The sequence below is a fragment of the Rattus norvegicus genome, chromosome 12 (assembly GCF_021556685.1).
Source record: "Rattus norvegicus strain SHRSP/BbbUtx chromosome 12, alternate assembly SHRSP_T2T, whole genome shotgun sequence".
In the NCBI taxonomy this organism is placed as follows: Eukaryota; Metazoa; Chordata; class Mammalia; order Rodentia; family Muridae; genus Rattus; species Rattus norvegicus.
In genome coordinates, this window is record NC_141545.1 from 39,095,817 (window position 1) to 39,113,698 (window position 17,882).

A 17,882-nucleotide genomic window follows, 5' to 3' on the forward strand; every position below is an offset into this window, starting at 1 on the left:
TTCCTCCACCGCACACAGACCAGAAAAACCACACAGGCTAAAATTGTAATTTATTTTGTTTTTGGTGTTGGTTTTTTGTTTGTTTGCTTGCTTCATTGTCTTTTGAGACAGGCTCTCAAAAGCCCTAGCTGTCCTGGAAGTATGTAGACCTATAGCTGTCTTTTTGCCACTTTGTAAGTTCTTCTTTCTTCAACCCCCTAATACTAGATAAGAGATTTTAAAAAAAAAGAAGAGATCCCTGAATGAAGTCAGGGGTAGGAATGGGGATGATGTTATCATTAGATTACTTCCTACTTATTAGAGGTGTCAGATTACTTGGGGCAAGTTTGATCTTCAGCATCAGCCTAATTTGCACATAATAACCAGCCAACAGCCCACAACCACCTCTGGGGCCCTAGCATTTCATTACACACCTTCTGAAACCGTAAAAACTATCTGCAGCTGCCAAAATCATGTCCCTGCTAGAGCAACAGGCAAATCAGTCAGCTGCTCTGGACAATGTGAAGCGCCCCATATCCCACAACTGGGATAAAAACAAAAACATTCTCATACTATTTCTGATTTTCAAAGAAACCAAAACTCTGAAATTTTGACTACATAAACCAGACTGGCCTCAAACTCAGATCGATCTGTATCTCCTTTCCAAGTGCTGGATTTAAAGGTTTGCACCACCACACCTGTCGTAAAATAGTCTTCTTGTTCACAACCCTTTGGAAATGACATAACACAGCTGTTCATAAACAGGGTGTATCCATTTGAAGAAAAAGGTATTTAACCAAAACTTTTAACTGAACCAGCATTAACATAAAACACAAAATACTGAGTGTTTTTAAAAAGAATTGTTTATTTACTGAACTTGGGGCATATTAGATACACAACCGATTTTAAATTTACATCTTTTAATTCAATTCTGAAGTGTTTTCACACATACACACACAAAAAAATTGGCATGCAACAGCTGCCCTAGGGTGACAGAGTCACCAACCAACTGTTGCAAGATATCATCGAAGGTTGAAAAATTATTTGTCCTGAACATGAAAACCTGTAACAAATTTAAATTAAATTTATAAAACTTGTTACTTGTAGTTTTCCCCTTGCAAGATCCAAAAATAAAAATAAAATATCCAGGTAACTAACAGACATTAGTCACCACATAATCCTGGACCGCCCACACCCAAAGCAGAGTGCCTTTCATTAAGCCCATCATCAGAGACAGTCTCTTCATCTTTTATAAACAAAACTGACATGTGCCAAAAAAGAAAGACCCCAGAGGACAAATAAACCCTATTGCTGACACTGAAGACCAGGGCACGAAGGCCACTGACTAAAAGGACAACAGTGGCTGCCATCACTGCAAGCAATCCCAGAGGTTTAACCCTTTAGCTTGAGAAGTGCAGGCTTCCACGTGAGGAACTCCATCTTCCTGAGTGCCAACAACAGACAGATATGCAGCACACAGGGACAGCAGTCTGTCTGTCTGACACCCGGGGAACTGGACTCGACAGACGGCTAAGTTATTGGCTGCTTGTGTCAATTCAATTAGAGGTGATTCAGTTCTAAGGTTCAATATAAAACTTTAGGGGGAAGTGTGCGATGAGTCTTTAAATCAAACTCAAGAGAAAGTATGAGTGCCCGCCCTGGTAACATGCCCCATCAGGTCTCCTGGCCCTGAGGAGGGGCCACAAGGGTCAAGATTCAGATCGCTGTTGCTGGAGAAACAAAAGGAGCCTCTGATGATGAAGCACAGCCAAGGAACTACTAGAATGCAGTTAGTTAACAAGTATGTCAGGCTGTGGGCACTTCCTGGAAAAACTGCATTCTACTATGAAAACCAAAGGTAAAAACATAATAAAGACCATAGTCCCATACAGCATCAACAGCCTCTGAACTCTTGAAAGGACCTATATCATGGGCTGCTTTCAAGTAAGAATTACAGGCCAACCAAATGTCAAATTTTCACTCTAACTTTCCTAAACAGGTTTTCCCCAACACCTAATAATCACAAAGAAACATAAGTCATGAACGTTCAGAAAATAAAAATGTATAAACTAATGACATTATTATGACCAAGGTGTTTGGTAAACAAGTAAATCATGAATTTGGGATCAATAGGAAAAGGCCTTTTAAACAACCCTCCGGACTTCAAAAAATCTCTTCAGGTAGTAGATCTGTCCCAATGTCATGGCAACAAGAACAAGAGCTTCGAAGAAGGACCAAAGGACCACTCTGCTGTTTGTGTTGTCGTTGACTGTGGAGGAAACAAACAGACTTTAACACCAACCGGAAAAGCAGTAGGACTATATCATCTCTGTAACACGGCAACACCCAGAGCCCGATTAATGCTTGGCCCACCCAGACCCACAAATTCATAGCTTTAAAAGGGACCTTGAAAACCAGGCATGCTGACCCATCCTGTAATTCCTACATTCAAACGCTACAGTGGAGGATCACTGGGTTCCATGCCAGACAGGTGGCAGTGGCACACGCCTTTAGTCCCAGCACCAAGGAGAGCAGGCGGATCTGAGTTTTAGGCCAGTCTGATCTACAAAGTGAGTTGCAGAACAGCCAGGACTACACAGAAATCCTGTCTCAAAAACAAAAGACTATGTATCAAGACCATGCCTTAGAAAAGAGAGACGATGGGTTTGGGGATTTAGCTCAGTGGTAGAGCGCTTGCCTAGCAAGCGCAAGGCCCTGGGTTCGATCCCCAGCTCCGGAAAAAAAAAAAAAGAGAGACGATGACTCGCCCAAGGTCACACTTTTAAGGTTAAAACTCAAGTCAAGCTTCTCTCACCATAGACCTCTAAAAACTTAAGGGATTTGGGGCTAGGAAGACTGCCCAGCAGTTCCGAGCACACACTGCTCTTGTAGAGGTCTCAAGTGTGATCCTGGCACCCAGATCAGATGGCTCAGCTCCATCTTAACGCCAGCTGTGTGGGTTCTGACACCCTTTTCAGAGCTCTGTGGGCATCTTGCTCACTTGCACATACCAACACTCAGATCCATGTGGCAGAAGGGGAGAACCAACTCAAAGTTATCCTCTGACCCCCACACTCATGCCATGGTCTAAGCAAGCCCACACACAAACATACAAAACAGAAAATAAATACACATTTTTTAAAATACTCATTCAACAAAAGAATGAGCCACTGTTGTCCTTGGCATTGGTTCTCAACAGAGGACTTGCTCTGCTGTGTGGACCAACAGCAGTTACTAATAGACAGGACCCAGTACTTTCAGAAATGCCACCTGCAAGCTGGTGGTCTGTAAGGGAGGGCTAGCACTCAGCTGTGCACTTGTTCTCTCTTATTCTGTAGGTGATCATAAAAAAACTTAGTTTATTTTTAAACATTGATTTCTTGTGAGGATGCCTACTTATGCAGAAGTTAGAAGACAAATTACAGGAATCTCTGTCTCAAAAGAAAAAAAAAAAACAATTTTTTTTTTCCCCAGGAATCCATTCTCTTCATCTACCTAGCGGGTTCTAACTCAAGTCATCAGACTTGGTGGCAAAGACCTTTACCTACTGAGCTTTCTTACCAGCCCTAATCACAAACTTAAAAAGGAAAAAAAAAGGGGCTGGGGATTTAGCTCAGTGGTAGAGCGCTTACCTAGGAAGCGTAAGGCCCTGGGTTCGGTCCCCAGCTCCGAAAAAAAGAACCAAAAAAAAAAAAAAAAAAAAAAAAAACAAAACAAAACCCCAAAACCCTCTTGGGCTAGAGAACGGATTTGCTGCAGAGGATCGGGTTCAGCTCCCAGCACTCACAAAGCTGTTTTACAACACAGGTAATTCCAGTTTTAGGGAAGCCAGCGCCCTCCTCTGGGCTCTGTGGGTACTGCACACATGATACAACCACATGCACACAGGCGAAGCACTCACACTCATACAATGAAAATAAACTCAGAGACTCCTAAAAGCTAATGCTTGCTGGACATGGTGATGCACCCCTTAATCCTGACCCACAGAAAGCCAGGGGGCTCTCTTGAGTTTGCGGCCAGCTTGGTCTATATAGTGAGTTCCAGGAGGCACATAGATATCTTATTTAATTAAAAAAAAGGGGGGGGGGGGGGTGCGCTGGAGAGATGGCTCAGCAGTTAAGAGCACTGACTGCTCTTCCACAGGTCCTGAGTTCAATTCCCAGGGTGGCTCACAACCATCTGTAATGAGATCTGATGCCCTCTTCTGGTGTGTCTGAAGACAGCTGCAGTGTACTCATATATAATAAATAAATACATTTTAAAAACAAACAACCTGCAAACAACATCACAGGCCAACATTTCTGGCATAGAATGGCAATAACAAAATAATTCATTTAAGTCTCTATAAATATGTCTCTCACAGACCACCTTCAGTAAAGCGATGGTGTATTTGCAAAATTACAAGCAAGGGGTGACCATTGCAGGAGACCCTGTCACAGTAACTTACTGGCTCTGTGTATTCTCTCCCGGACTTCCATGTACTCCTGTTCGTGCTTTACGGCTGTCATGGCCACTGCCAGCTCATTAATCATTTCTTCTAGCTTGTTTTGATGAGCTGCGGAGGGAAAAGAGAGATCAGCACACATCTAGTCATCCCTTTTTCAAGAAATACTTCTTTAAATAAAATACCCTGGGATTCCTCAGACACACAAAAGCAGCTAGTTTTAGAAAGACCTCAAGCAACAACATAAACAACTGATGACAAAGATTCAAATCTTGAGAGCTGCTCCCGTTGGTTCTACTATTTATAAGATGTGTCTCATGTAGCCCAGGCTGGCTTCAAGCTCACAGGACAGCCAAGGCCAGTCTTGAACTCCTGACCCTCCACCACCCCCAAGTGACTATCATAGGCACATATGCCTGTGCCTGGCTTTCCGAGCGTTTTTTACTTTTTTGAGGCAGGGTCTCCTTATGTTGTTCTGATTGGTCTTAAACTCAGAGATCTGCCTGCCTAAGCCTCTCCCTCCTGAGTGCTTGGGTTGAAGGTGTATGCTACTAGCTTCCCAGCAGAGGGCCCACTCTGTTTTAGAATAGGGAACACCCTTACCAACTAGAAAACAATTACCCCCGAGGAACTGCTCCTGTTCACTCTACTGACAACTAAGGACAAAAAGAAAAGCAGCAATACAGGGCAGACGGGGAATGTGGTTCTGTTGACAGACAGCGTGCCCAGCTCAAAGGAAGTCCTGCTTTCTCTATGCCTGCCATGTGGGTCCCACAGACACTGGTTATGGTGGCACACAGGTAGAATGAAAGCACTCGGGAGACAGAAGGACCAGAATGTCTTTGTTGTTGCTGTTAAGATAGGGTCTCACAATTTTCTCTGGCTGTCCTAGAAATCACTATGTAGTGCCGCCTGCCTTGGCTTCCTAAGTGCTGGGACTACAAATGTGCTCCACAACACCCTGCCTAGCTAGGAAGACCAGGATTTCAAGGTCATTCTCTGCTACAGTCAGACTGACACTCCATCTCACAAACAAATGCACAACAAAAAAATAATATACAAATCACAGTTTTAAACTAAAACAGAAATTTACATTAAGAATCATGTAACTCTGATGTTAATTTAGCACCATAACATGCTTTTAAATGTACAAAGCCAAACACAAATCCTAGTTACACTCAGGAAAAAGAAGTCAGCCACATGAGTGCAGCAGCCCAAGGACAGGCCCAGGTGGCACAAGTTCTCAACCAGGAGCTCCGTTATTCCAGTGTGGGGGCAGGGCTACAGAGGTGAGTGTGCAGAGGTCAGAGGGCAGCCTTCAGGAGTTCTCTCCACCACTGAGTTCCAGGGATCAAACTGCTGGGCATGATGACACTTTTTTTCTTTCCTTCCTTTCTGATTTGGTTTTTGAAGACAGGGTTCTCTGTGTGGCCCTGTTGTACTAGACCTGAATCTGAAAACCATTCCCAGCTGTGGTGGTAGCACTGTTAACACCAGCACAGAAAGAAGGCCAAGGCAGGTAGATTTCTGTAAGTCAGAGGCCAGCCAGAACTAGACAATGAAACCCTGGGCAGGGAACTGTTCTGAAGACTTTGCTCCCAGGCAGTGCTGCGCTCTAACTAGGAACAGGCAGGAAACAGGCATGGCAAGGAGGAACCCTAGGGGAGGGTCAGGTGCCGTACTCTGCCCAGGATCCAGCTCAGATGAGATTCCTATTTCTCTCAGTACTCCTCAGTTTTCAACCGCAGGCCTCTATGCTGAAGGGAGCTGAACTGGTAAGGAATCACCTCTAAGCAGCCTCACTCTAGGAGCCCAGGTACCATGTCAAATCTTTCAAGTTGTGTTTCTTAGGAAGGGGCACTTTGACCAGAAGTGCCAAACATCTCAAAAGAAAAAACTGACCCACTCAGAAACCATCAGTTTAAAGAAGGCTCAACCCAACAACCGCCAGCAACAAGCGAAAGCAACAACGTGAGATGGCAGAAGGATTAACCGGAATCTCACTATCGACAGTCATCAGCCATTACTTTCTAGCTGTGTTAACGAGGACCAGTTTTCGGAGCAAGCAAATGACAAGTCCTCAAAACTCTTCAAAACCATATAAAACCCCACCTTCATTGTGTGGGAACTCCTAAGTGGTTAGTGTTGAATTATGCATGCCATAAGCCAATAGTATGAAATGTGGTAAAAAGAGTCCAGCTTCCACGAATTCTACCATGTGCTGTCAAAGGGGGGGGGGGGGGGGGGGGACTGCTGGCTCCTCTGTGTCTCCAGAGCCAGGCAGATGGCCAAACTGGGGCTGACCTGGAGCAAAAGATCACAACTCAAACCCAGTATGGGCAACTCTGTGAGGTCCTATCTCAAAATTTTAAAAAAATATATTAAAATCATAGGGAATATTGATCAACACTAGTGTGCTTGCCAACCATGCAACGTCCAAAATAAAAGACTACCACCGAGACAAAAAAATAAGTAAACTTAATTAAGCCAACACCAACTTTTCATCAGCTTTACAGAACTCGTGGGCAGTATTTAAGTACTAACCAAACTTCACATTAGAAAGGTTAACAGTAAGGAGGCCTAGAAATTCCCTTTCTAAAGGATGTCTGTAACACACTTCCCTGAGCAGTTAGTTCAGCCTTTGTAGTAGTCAGCATTTAAGCAAAGTCACATGAAAATGTCAGTCCTGGTGTTCATATACCAATCAAGTTAAAATAATCTAACCTGAAGCTAAAGTTAATCAAGTCTTCAAATTTACCAAAAATTCATTAGTTGTAGGGAGTTTAAGAAGGGAAAAACCATTCTCATGCCAGAAAACTGAAGTTAGAGAGAAAGAATCAGAAATTTAGGTATCAGGAAACAAAAGGATGCTAAACCAAAAACACAGGATGCTGTCACACAAGCACAGCCACATACCATCCCAGGAATCGCCGCCACCTAGAGAAAGTGTAAGGTGTAGACAAAAGGAGTTTAGCTGAGCTAGCACATGTGCAAACAGAAACAGAGGTACATGTGAACCCCAGGATTAGCAAGTTAACAGGACCCAGAGGCATGAAGCCCAGAGATTCACAGGAGCACAAGAGTGACTCCATGCTGCCAGAGGGGACATCAAAACCACTGAAAACGAACAGTAACTCCCAGAAACTGACTAATTACACGTTACATCCACTTCAACAGGAATTTAAGACAGTGAAAAGAATCTGGAAAGAGAAATGTAAAACAATCACACACACACTGCACTCAGGTGAGTAAAATGAACTGACGTGAACTCTCTGTGCAAAGTGACATCTCACCTTCTGTCTCCATGTCTTGTCCTTTAGGAGCCTCCCCAATGTCAATGGTGAACATCACTATCTTTGGAGTCATAGTGGACATCCTATTACTAAAGCAGAACTTGTATGTCCCATCCATGTGGGCTGCAAACGTGTACTTCCCGCTGGACTCCCGGTCTCCTTTATAGATTCCTTTATTATCTGGTCCTGTGATCTGGAGGCAGGAGAGAAACAGACAACTCACTAAACATTTAGGAACCTTCACAGCATCCTTCACCAGGAAAAGCAGCCCAGTAGGCTGGAACCTGATCAGGTCCCGTGCAGTGAGCAACTGTACACTTTGGACCCTAACCCTCCCACTTAATCAAACTAACACAGAGTCTGTGGTTCTCTGAAGCACCTCTTCACTCTACCTTCAGATTATTACCTGTCCAGGCGAAACAGGACAACTCTATGCATAGTCTCCAACTGTCTAACGAAATCTGGTAAGGCTGAAATCACAACCCAGAATGCAAGCTTTACTTTGAGATAGGGTCTCCACAGGCCCCACCACAATAGCCACTGGCCATGGTCATGTGCGTTCCTTATGAACACCCTGGAAAAAGTCACCAGCTGTTTCTTGTTCCCAAGGCTGGTGGTTGGTTTTGGATTTGTGTTGACTGTTGATACTTACTTAATATACACTTATCAATTGTACCAAAAATAAATAAAGGCGTGCCCCATCACACCCTACCAAACTGAGTACTTTTAGAAAGCGACTTTTAACTTTTCTGTGGTCATTTCGAAACAGCAAAGGGATGTGACTTATCTGACGTGCCTGCTAAGGCTTAGGGAAGGACGCTAGGTTGGAAATTAGGAGATCCAAATTCCCAAGCAGGAACAATATAAACCAACTGCCAGGTAGAGTCAAACCTTCCCCTTTATGACTGCATGTACGTGCATGTAGGTGCCAAAAGAGGGTATCCGATGTCTTGGAGCTGGAGTCAAAGCTAGTGTTGAACCCCTACTCTGAACTCCAGGTCTCTGAAAGAGCGGCAAGAACTCATAACTGCTGAGCCATCTCAATAGCCCAAGCCTGCTTCTTTGAGAGCCAGTCACCTGCAAAACTTGAGAAACTGGAAGTGCTCATCTAAGGTTTGGCTAATCCAAACTTTTTGGAGTGCCACTTGTACTCAGGGTTTGCTCAGCTCTTTTTACACCCAGTCAGGAATACTAGCAAGTAAGAAGTTAAAACTACTGTGTATCTTTTTTTTTTTTTTTTTGAATGCTGCAAATTGTTGGGAAACGGCGGTCCATACCACACCCTTCATCCCATCCCTCCGAAAGTAGAGGCAGATGAGTTTCCATGCCAATGAACTACAAAAATGCAATCCTGTCTCAAAAAACTCGGCAGGTCGTTTTTATTCTCTAAACAAGTAACTTTTCTAAAACACTTCGCTGAAAGCCTCTCCTAGGATGGATGAGTGACCCAGGCGCATCTCTCGTGGGTCACATCTGGCCGCTTGCGTAAGGAAGCGGGTAGGAAGTGGGTAGGAAGTTAAGCTGCTTTCTGCCGAAGCCAGAAACAGCACTTTTCTGCCTTAGTGCTACTCCGCAGCTTCCGATCTACTCTTCAAAGTTTGTTTCCGCGCCACGCCGCACGCGAGCCCCGGAGAACCAAGAACGACGCTGAGTCGCTCCCGCCCGAGCTGACACGCGGCCGCCGCGGGACAAAGCGGAGGGAAAGGCCGAGTCCGCACCCAAGTTACGAACGGAGCCCGAAGCCGCTCGGAAAGACGAGCGCTTTCCGAGCCGCGAGGGCAGGGCCCGTCGGGGGGCTGCGCGACGGGCGGCTGCGAGGCCCCTCCCCGGCCCGCGCCCTTGTGAGCGCTGTCCCGCGCAGGCCCCGCGCTCTACCCGGGACTCGCCAACCCCCGAGGGGCCTCGCGACGGCGCCCCGACGGCGGGCACCGTGCCCGCACCTCCACGTCGATGTCCAGGAAGCCGCCCTCCGCCACCTCGAAGATGAGGCCCATCTTGGTGCCCGAGGTGACCCGCTCGAAGAAGCACTCCTCGGCGTGCGCGTCGATGCTGACGAAGTAGCCCGAGGCCGTGGCCAGCAGCGCGGCCAGCAGCACCAGCAGTTCTGCGAGCGTCACCATGGTGCGGCACGGGCCGAAGCCGGGACGCGGACTGCGGCCTCCGGAGCCGCCGCCACCGCTGCCGCCTCAGCCGCCGCCGCCTCAGCTCCGCCCCTTCCGGCTGCGCCTCCCGAGGGGGCTGATGCGGGCGCCGCTCATTGGCCGGAGCCGACAGCTGCCACGTAACGGACGCACGGCGGCCGCGAAGGGACAAGGCGGATGCTGAGGCTGGACGGCGGCTCTGAAGAGCCAAAAACCGTTCAGTTCAAGCCCTTCGACGTGGGTTGATGATCACATGGACGCGCTGCGCGGACTGAGCCGCTACTTGCTTTTGCAGAGAGCCCGAGTTCGAACCCTAGAGCTCGCAAAATGACCCACAACCGTCTGTACCCAGTTCCAAGGGATCTACCGCCCTCCTCTGGCTTCGTCTGGCACATGGTGTCCAGATACTCAAACATAAAATTTAAAACATTAGCAATAAATAAAGCTCGCCTAGACTTATTCAGAAAGTGATAGTTGGACAGTTTTAGGATTATCCATGGAGATAACGAGATTCAACCACAGCTTCAAAACTGTGTCTCTGAGAGGTGGTTGCTAAAGATGAGAAGTCCAACTTTTATGTTGTTTCTTTTGTTTGCTCCCCCATCACCTTGGTTATCTAAGCTGACGGGGCTCTTCAGGGTCTTAACTCCACACCATCCCACGGAGAACCTCGAGGGTGCTGGAAGTCCATTACCTCTGGCCTTGGAGGGCCAGTGCACTCATGTGCAAATATTCACTCCCAATCCAGGAACGCTTTCTTTTTTTTTTTTTTTTTTGGTTCTTTTTTTCCGGAGCTGGGGACCGAACCCAGGGCCTTGCGCTTCCTAAGCAATCGCTCTACCACTGAGCTAAATCCCCAACCCCGCAGGAACACTTTCTTAAAGGGATGAAAGTAAATCTTTTATTCTGTTAAAAAAAAATCAAAATAAACAATTCTTTTAAAAATGAAATAATTCTTTTTAAAAACAAAACAAAAAAGTAAATCTTTAAAAAAAAAAAAAAGATTTATTTATTCTATATAAATACACTGTTGCTGTCTTCAGACACTCCAGAAGAGGGCATCAGATCCCATTACAGATGGTTGTGAGCCACCATGTGGTTGCTGGGAATTGAATGCAGGACCTCAGGAAGAGCAGTCAGTGCTCTTAACCACTGAGCCATCTCTCCAGCCCCAAAGCAAATCTTTTTATAGAGTAATCTCTATATAGAGAGAGTACCAATATAGCCAACGTGACACCATGAAAAACTGAGAGCAGCAAATGAAAGAATGTCTATGCATATGATATTGTAAAATTTCACCATGTTCAGAAAGCTGGGCATGGTGCCATAGGCCCTTAGTCCCAGCACGTGGGAGGTGAGTTTGAGGCCAGTCTGGTCTACAAAACAAGTCCAGGACAGTGAAGGCTATGTTACACAGAGAAACCCCATCTCAAACATAAAATAAAATAAAATAAAATAAAATAAAATAAAATAAAATAAAATAAAATAAAATGTTCTACATATAATCCCCACAGAATTGCTGCTAGCCCTAATCCACATTTGGGATTGTCAGATTGCCTGATAACAGTCTATGCATCCCTCAAAACCCAACTCAAATGTCACCTCTACCTCACTGGATATTGTTCAGCCACCAGCTACTCTGTGTTTGAGGTGCACGTTTGTTCTCACTGAAAGTCCAGCTGCTTGCTTGTTGTCTTGAGAAGGTTGTATGTGCTGCCGTCTCGGGGTTACCCGAGACCAAAAGACTTCCCCTTGTCACACATTGGGTAAGTTTGCTGGATGACTTGGGGGTTAGAAGTCTGGCTTGCATTTCCCACTTTTGCACATAGCTCTGGGACTGGGACTAGGTTCTGTCAGAGCTCTGAGCCCCAGTTTCCTGGTCTGTAAAATGGGACAGCATCAGCAAGCGAGCCTTGCACACGTCATGGAGTTTTAAAAATGCAGCGGGCAATAGGGGGCAGCAATGTTCCATTTTAGGTGACAAGAGAGCTCTGTGGGGACAAGGTCTTACAGCAGCAAAGTCTTCAAACCTAGGGCTCCTCTACCCTCCAGCCCCACACAGGTCCTTCTTTCCACGGAAAGTCAGCTCATTAGAAAATCACCCAAGGGGGTTGGGGATTTAGCTCAGTGGTAGAGCGCTTGCCTAGGTAAGCGCAAGGACCTGGGTTCGGTCCCCAGCTCCAAAAAGAAGAACCAGAAAAAAGAAAGAAAAAGAAAATCACCCAAGAACAAATTTGTTTTAAATGCAGAAATCCAATATTAATTTTTTTTTCCGGAGCTGGGGACTGAACCCAGGGCCTTGTGCTTGCTAGGCAAGCGCTCTACCACTGAGCTAAATCCCCAACCCCCCAACATTAATTTTTAATTTGGAAGAGATTAAATACTATTCTATCTCTACCGTTTTAAAATTTCGAATAGGAAAATTTAACATCTTGGGAAAACTCAAAAAACTGTAGATTGTGGGGCTTATTACATAAGCCAGGGCTAAAATTCCAATGCCTTCAGAGAAGAAGGCAGTTTGACATACGTAATAAGGAGTGTAGCAGCCCAGGCTGGCTCCAAACTTGAGGCAATCTAATCCTCCAGTTTCAGCTTCTTAAGGGCTAGAACTATGGGCATGAGCCACCAGTCTCAGGTTTTAATTCCTGGTGGTTGTTAGTTTGGTTTAGATTTGAGGTGGAGCCTTGTGATATAGTCCTGGCTGGTCTGGAACTCACTATGTAGATCGGGCTGGCCTAGAACTCACAGAGATGTGATTGCCCCTGTCTCCTGAATGACAGATTAAAGGCCTACCTCACTTTGTTCAGTCTCCTTTGTATTGAACAAATGTATTTCTCAACCCCGTGCTAGTTCGAGTCGCTGTAGTGTTGCAAATAAGAATTGTGTTATTTTACACTGCTGCATAGTATTTCATTGGACAAATTTTTGGCTAACAATAGAAACCCCACTTGTTTCCAGCTTTGTACCATTTTGAGTAAAGCTGTTGGTGTCGTTCTTCTCTTACTCCTGGTAAATTGCAACCCAAGAGTTTCTTAGCCCCAAAGGAAGTGAGTATTTGGGCTGCCCAGTTTCTCCCCACTGCACTCCAGGCAGCCCGGAGCAAGGCTCTGACCTTGGCAGTTCTGCAACTGACAACTTGGTTTGAAATCCGAGGATGTGAATTGAAGGAGGCTGAAGAAGGAGGGTGAGACCAGGCTTTCCCCTTCTGAGTCCCTGAAGAGCAACGATAAGCCTGGGAGAGATTTGACGGACAGCATAGCATTTAGATTGAATGAGATTTCTGCTCTTCCAGAAGGGGTGAAGGAGAGGAAAGGGGTAATCAGTAGAAGTGGGAAGGAGGAGGGATGGGAGGAGGAGGAGGAGGAGGAGGAGGAGGAGGAGGAAGAGGAAGGGAAGGGAGGGGGAGGAGGGGGAGGAGGAGGCAGGTAGCAGACTACAAGGAGGAGATAGAAAAGAGGGAGGCTCAGGGAGGAGGAGGGAGGAGGAGGAGGGGAGTGGAAAAGAAGGGTAGGTGACTGCAGCTCTTGACAGCGGGTTGTGAAGTGGGCTTTGTTTGAGAAGCAGATTAAGTACTAGCCTATTCCTGGTTTTCCACAGCTGCTGCTGCCGCCACCGCCTCCGGGGCTGCTGGGGCTGGCTCCGTGTGGCCTCGCAGGGGAAGAACCTACTTGCCAGGATCAGGCTCCACAGTAGACTTGCCAGCTCTTCTTCAGCCTCTCAGACCTCTGTGGCCTGAGTTTCCAGGAAGTCGTAACTTCTCCATCCTTAGAACCAGTGTTCCCCTCACCTTGTCGTAGGTTCATGTGGTCTCTCACCTGCCTAAGGCTCTTGCCAGGGTGGGGTGGGACGGTGGGGGATGGTGAGTGGGGACGGGGGTCCCACACTGGTCTGGACACCCACTAAGGAATCCTCCTACAGTCTTTCTTCTTTCTCCTACAGTCAAGATTTATAAAGAGTCCATGCTGTCATTCTTTCAAGCCCGAATGTTTATTTAAAATGACAAAAAAATCTAATCAAAAAGTCTTTGCAGGGAGGGGTTTTAATTTATTTGTTTATTCATTTAGCAGGAAGGGAGATGTGCTCCAAGCATCCAACAGGCAGAAGAACTCAAGCCTTCAGACTAAGTAGCAAGCACTTCTCCCTTGAGACTCTTGACAATCCAAGAGAGGGGACTTATGAATCAGGGTCTTGCTATGTGTCCCTGGCTAGCCTGGATCTAACTATGTAGACCAGGCTGGCCTCAAACACATAGAGATCCACCTGCTTTTGCCTCCTGAGTGTTGGGTTAAAGACCTCCACTACCTCCTGGCTCTGTGTGTGTGTGTGTGTGTGTGTGTGTGTGTGTGTGTGTGTGTGTCTGTCTGTCTGTCTGTCTGTCTGTCTGTCTGTCTGCTGTCTGCATGTCTGTGTGTTTGTCTGTGTGTGTGTCTCTGTGTGTGTGTGTCTGTCTGTCTGTCTGTCTGTGGGTCTGTGTGTATACAAGGCAGAAGACAACTTTGAGGAGAGGGTTCTGTTCTTCTGACATGTGGGTCCTGGGGATAAAACTCAGGTAGTCATCAACCTTTACTGAGTTATCCCTAAAGCACTAGCTTTTAGCACTTGACCCTCTTGTCCTTATCCCCCAAGAGCTAGGATTATGGGCACAAGCCATCAACACCAGCAAAGGCCATATGATTGTCCTGTGATATTTTATTTTTAATTAAAACAATTTTAAAAACCAACTATATTTATATAGATGAGTGTGTGTGTGTGTGTGTGTGTGTGTGTGGTGTGTATGGTGTGTGTGTATATGTGTGTATATTGTGTATGGTGTGTGTAGTGTGTATTGGGGTGTGTGGTGTGTGTGTGTGTGTGTGTGTGTGTGTGTGTGTGTGTGTGTGTGTGTGTGTTTGCGTGCATGCACAGGTGATTTAGGGGACCAGAACATTCGGGATCCCTTGGAGATAGTTACCGGTATCTGTGAGCCATCTGATATGGCTGCTGAGAAACTTGGGTTTCCTGCAAAAGAAGTAAATACACACTTAAGAGCTAAGCCATCTCTCCAGACCCTATTTTTATTGCTCCCCTATTGCTAAGGCTTGCTTTGAACTTGACAGGTGATCCAGGAGATACTGGAACTCTGGTCCTTCATCTGCATCTCTTGGCTACTGACAATACAACAATACTATGCGAACTACGCTTTGACATACCGGGATGTTCTGCCTGAGTTTTGACTGTGTGTGTGTGTGTGTGTGTGTGTGTGTGTGTGTGTGTGTGTGTGTGTGAGAGAGAGAGAGAGAGAGAGAGAGAGAGAGAGAGAGAGAGAGAGAATGTGTACCTCATGCAGACTGGGAGATATGGGGATAGATTTGCCTCCCTCCCCTCACCCCAATTCACATACCCTTGAACTGGATTTTGAGAGTAGTCCTTGAGCCATGTCTCTAGGCACTGTGCACATTTTATATGAGGTTCCCTTCCACTAGGAATGGACGGGTCCTCCAATGGGCTGCCCCCTTTCCTTTCCTATCTATTTATTTATTTACTTATTCTATTTTATTCTTCGAAAGCTTTTTGTTGGTTGGCTGGTTTGTAGTTTTTGTTTGTTTGTTTGTTTGCAGTATTTTTGTTTTGTTTCGTTTTGTAGTCTAAAATTTTTTCGGGTTGGGGATTTAGCTCAGTGGTAGAGCGCTTGCCTAGCAAGTGCAAAGCCCTGGGTTCGGTCCCCAGCTCCAAAAAAAAAATTTTTTTTTTTTCAACACAGAGTTTCTCTGCTTAGCCCTGGCTGTCCTGGAACTCAGAGACCTGCTTGCTTCTGATTCCATAGTTCTGGGATGAAAGGCATGCCCCACCCCTGCCAGGTCTATGTTATTTTGGGCAAGGGGCATAGTTCCACCGTGTAGTCCAGGCTGGCTTTGAACTCCTGACCCTCGGGCCTCCTAAGTACTGGAATGAAAAAGTCTCTTTCGGCTATTTCTGTTATCTGACAGTCATCACTGGCCCACACTTGCACAGTGTGCCCCACCCAGCGCTCCTTCAGTTCTAGTCTCTGCTCAAGATCTGAGCTCCCGTCTGAGGGGTTGCATGGTCATTCACTGTGAGAGCAGTGAAGCATCCTCTGGTCCTTTGTGGATGCTGGGATGGTGCCATTTTAGTTTACCACATCCTTCCCACCAAAGCAATGGCATGAGAGCCAAACTCGGCCTCCAGATGGCCTCAGGAAGGGTAGGATTTGTTAAAAAATTTTTTTTAAAGATTTATTTATTTTATGTGATTACACTGTCGCTGTCTTCAGACACACCAGAAGAGGGCATCGGATCTTCATGACGGATGGTTGTGAGCCACCCTGTGGTTTCTGGGAATTGAACTCAGAACCTTTAGAAGAGCAGTCAGTGCTCTTAACCACTGAGCCATCTCTCCAGTCCAGGATTTTATAACATGTGCGCACAGGTTCACAAATTCATGTTGGACCTCAGGGTGGAGAAGCTGGGTTGGTGGCTAGAGATGGGAAGAGGAATTCAAAGGCGCACGTGAAGCAGAGGCAGGCCAGATCTTGAAAGACCATGTTTTGGGGTTGGGGATTTAGCTCAGCGGTAGAGCGCTTGCCTAGGAAGCGCAAGGCCCTGGGTTCGGTCCCCAGCTCCAGAAAAAAAAGAACCAAAAAAAAAAAAAAAAAAAAAAAAAAAAAAGAAAGACCATGTTTCCCAAGTCAGGCAATGTAACCCAGGAAGGGGAGGCAGGAGGATCACCAGAAGTTCAGAGCCAGACTGGGCTACATAGCAAGACCTCCCACCCCCGCTCAAAGAACAAACAAACAACTGGAGAGATGGGGCAGTGGTTAGAGACACTGGGTACTCTTGTAGAGGACCTAGGTTCAGCTTCCCAGCAACCGTGTGACAGCTCACCTATTTTAACCCCAGTTCCGGGCCATGTGCACCCTTCTTCTGGCCTCCTTAAGCAGTGACAGCCTTTAATCCAGCACTCGGGAGGCAGAGGCAGGCAGATCTCTAAGTTCAAGGCTGGCTTGGTCTATAAAGAGAGTTCCAGGACAGCCAGGGCCACACAGAGAAATCCTATATTGAAAAACGAAAAGCCAGGGGGCTGGAGAGATGGTTCAGAGGTTAAAAGCACTGACTGCTCTTCCAGAGGTCCTGAGTTCAATTCCCAGCAACCACATGGTGACTCACAACCATCTGTAATGGGATCTGATGCCCTCTTCCGGTGTGTCTGAAGACAGCTACAGTATACTTATGTATAAAATAAATAAGTAAATCTAAAAAACAAAAGAAAAACCAAACCAAAACAAAAAAAAGGCAGACCTGAAGCCCATTGCGGTCCTACAACCACAATATAAACTTAGCTCTAATTTTTTCTTTTTTAAAAACATTTATTAATTTTAAATCTAAAAAATTAATTGTATTACATGAGTGTTTGGCCTGAGTCTATGTCTATGTACTATGTATATCTGATGCCCACCAAGGCCAGAAGAGTATGTTGGATCCCCTGAAACCGGAGTTACAGACAGTTGTGAGCTGCCAGGTAGGTGGTGGGAATCAAACCTGGGTCCTCTGGAAGAGCAGCAGTGCTCTTAACTGTGGAAACATCTCTCCAGGCTTCCCCACCCCCATCCCCTTTTTTAGCTAGGGTTTTACTATGTAGCCTTTGCTGGCTTGGAACTCACTATGCAGAGCAGGCTAGCCTGAAACTCACAGGGAGATCTGTCTGCCCCTGTTCTTTTGAGTGTCGGACCACATCCCTACTTACTTGTTTGTTTGTTTATGTCTGTAGGTACACATGAAGTCAGAGGACACTTTTCAGAGTCAGTTCTGTCCTTGTAGTGTTGGTTCTGGGGATGGTCATAATAAGACTTAGTGACAACTGCCTTTACCCTGTGAGCTTGCTAATCACTAAGACTGTGACACATGGGCACGCGCACGCGCGCATGTGCACACACACATACACACATTCGTGAGCGAACTCGCATATATACATACACAGAATGGTCCTCCTGCCTCCACATCCAGCGTGCTGCCGTCACAGGTGTGTGCC

The 17,882-nt window shown here is 46.1% G+C and overlaps 1 protein-coding gene across 2 annotated transcripts; it reads right to left on the minus strand.

Annotated features, from left to right (window-relative positions):
• Window positions 1-824: 824 nt before the first annotated feature.
• Tmed2 (transmembrane p24 trafficking protein 2) lies at window positions 825-9,934 on the minus strand. Of its 2 annotated transcripts, NM_001393805.1 has the most exon segments (5): window positions 825-2,248; window positions 4,427-4,534; window positions 7,340-7,360; window positions 7,717-7,909; window positions 9,657-9,934. In NM_001393805.1, coding segments are annotated over 5 exon segments (627 nt in total). In that variant the 5' UTR covers window positions 9,837-9,934; the 3' UTR covers window positions 825-2,123.
• Between the last annotated feature and the right edge of the window lie 7,948 nt (window positions 9,935-17,882).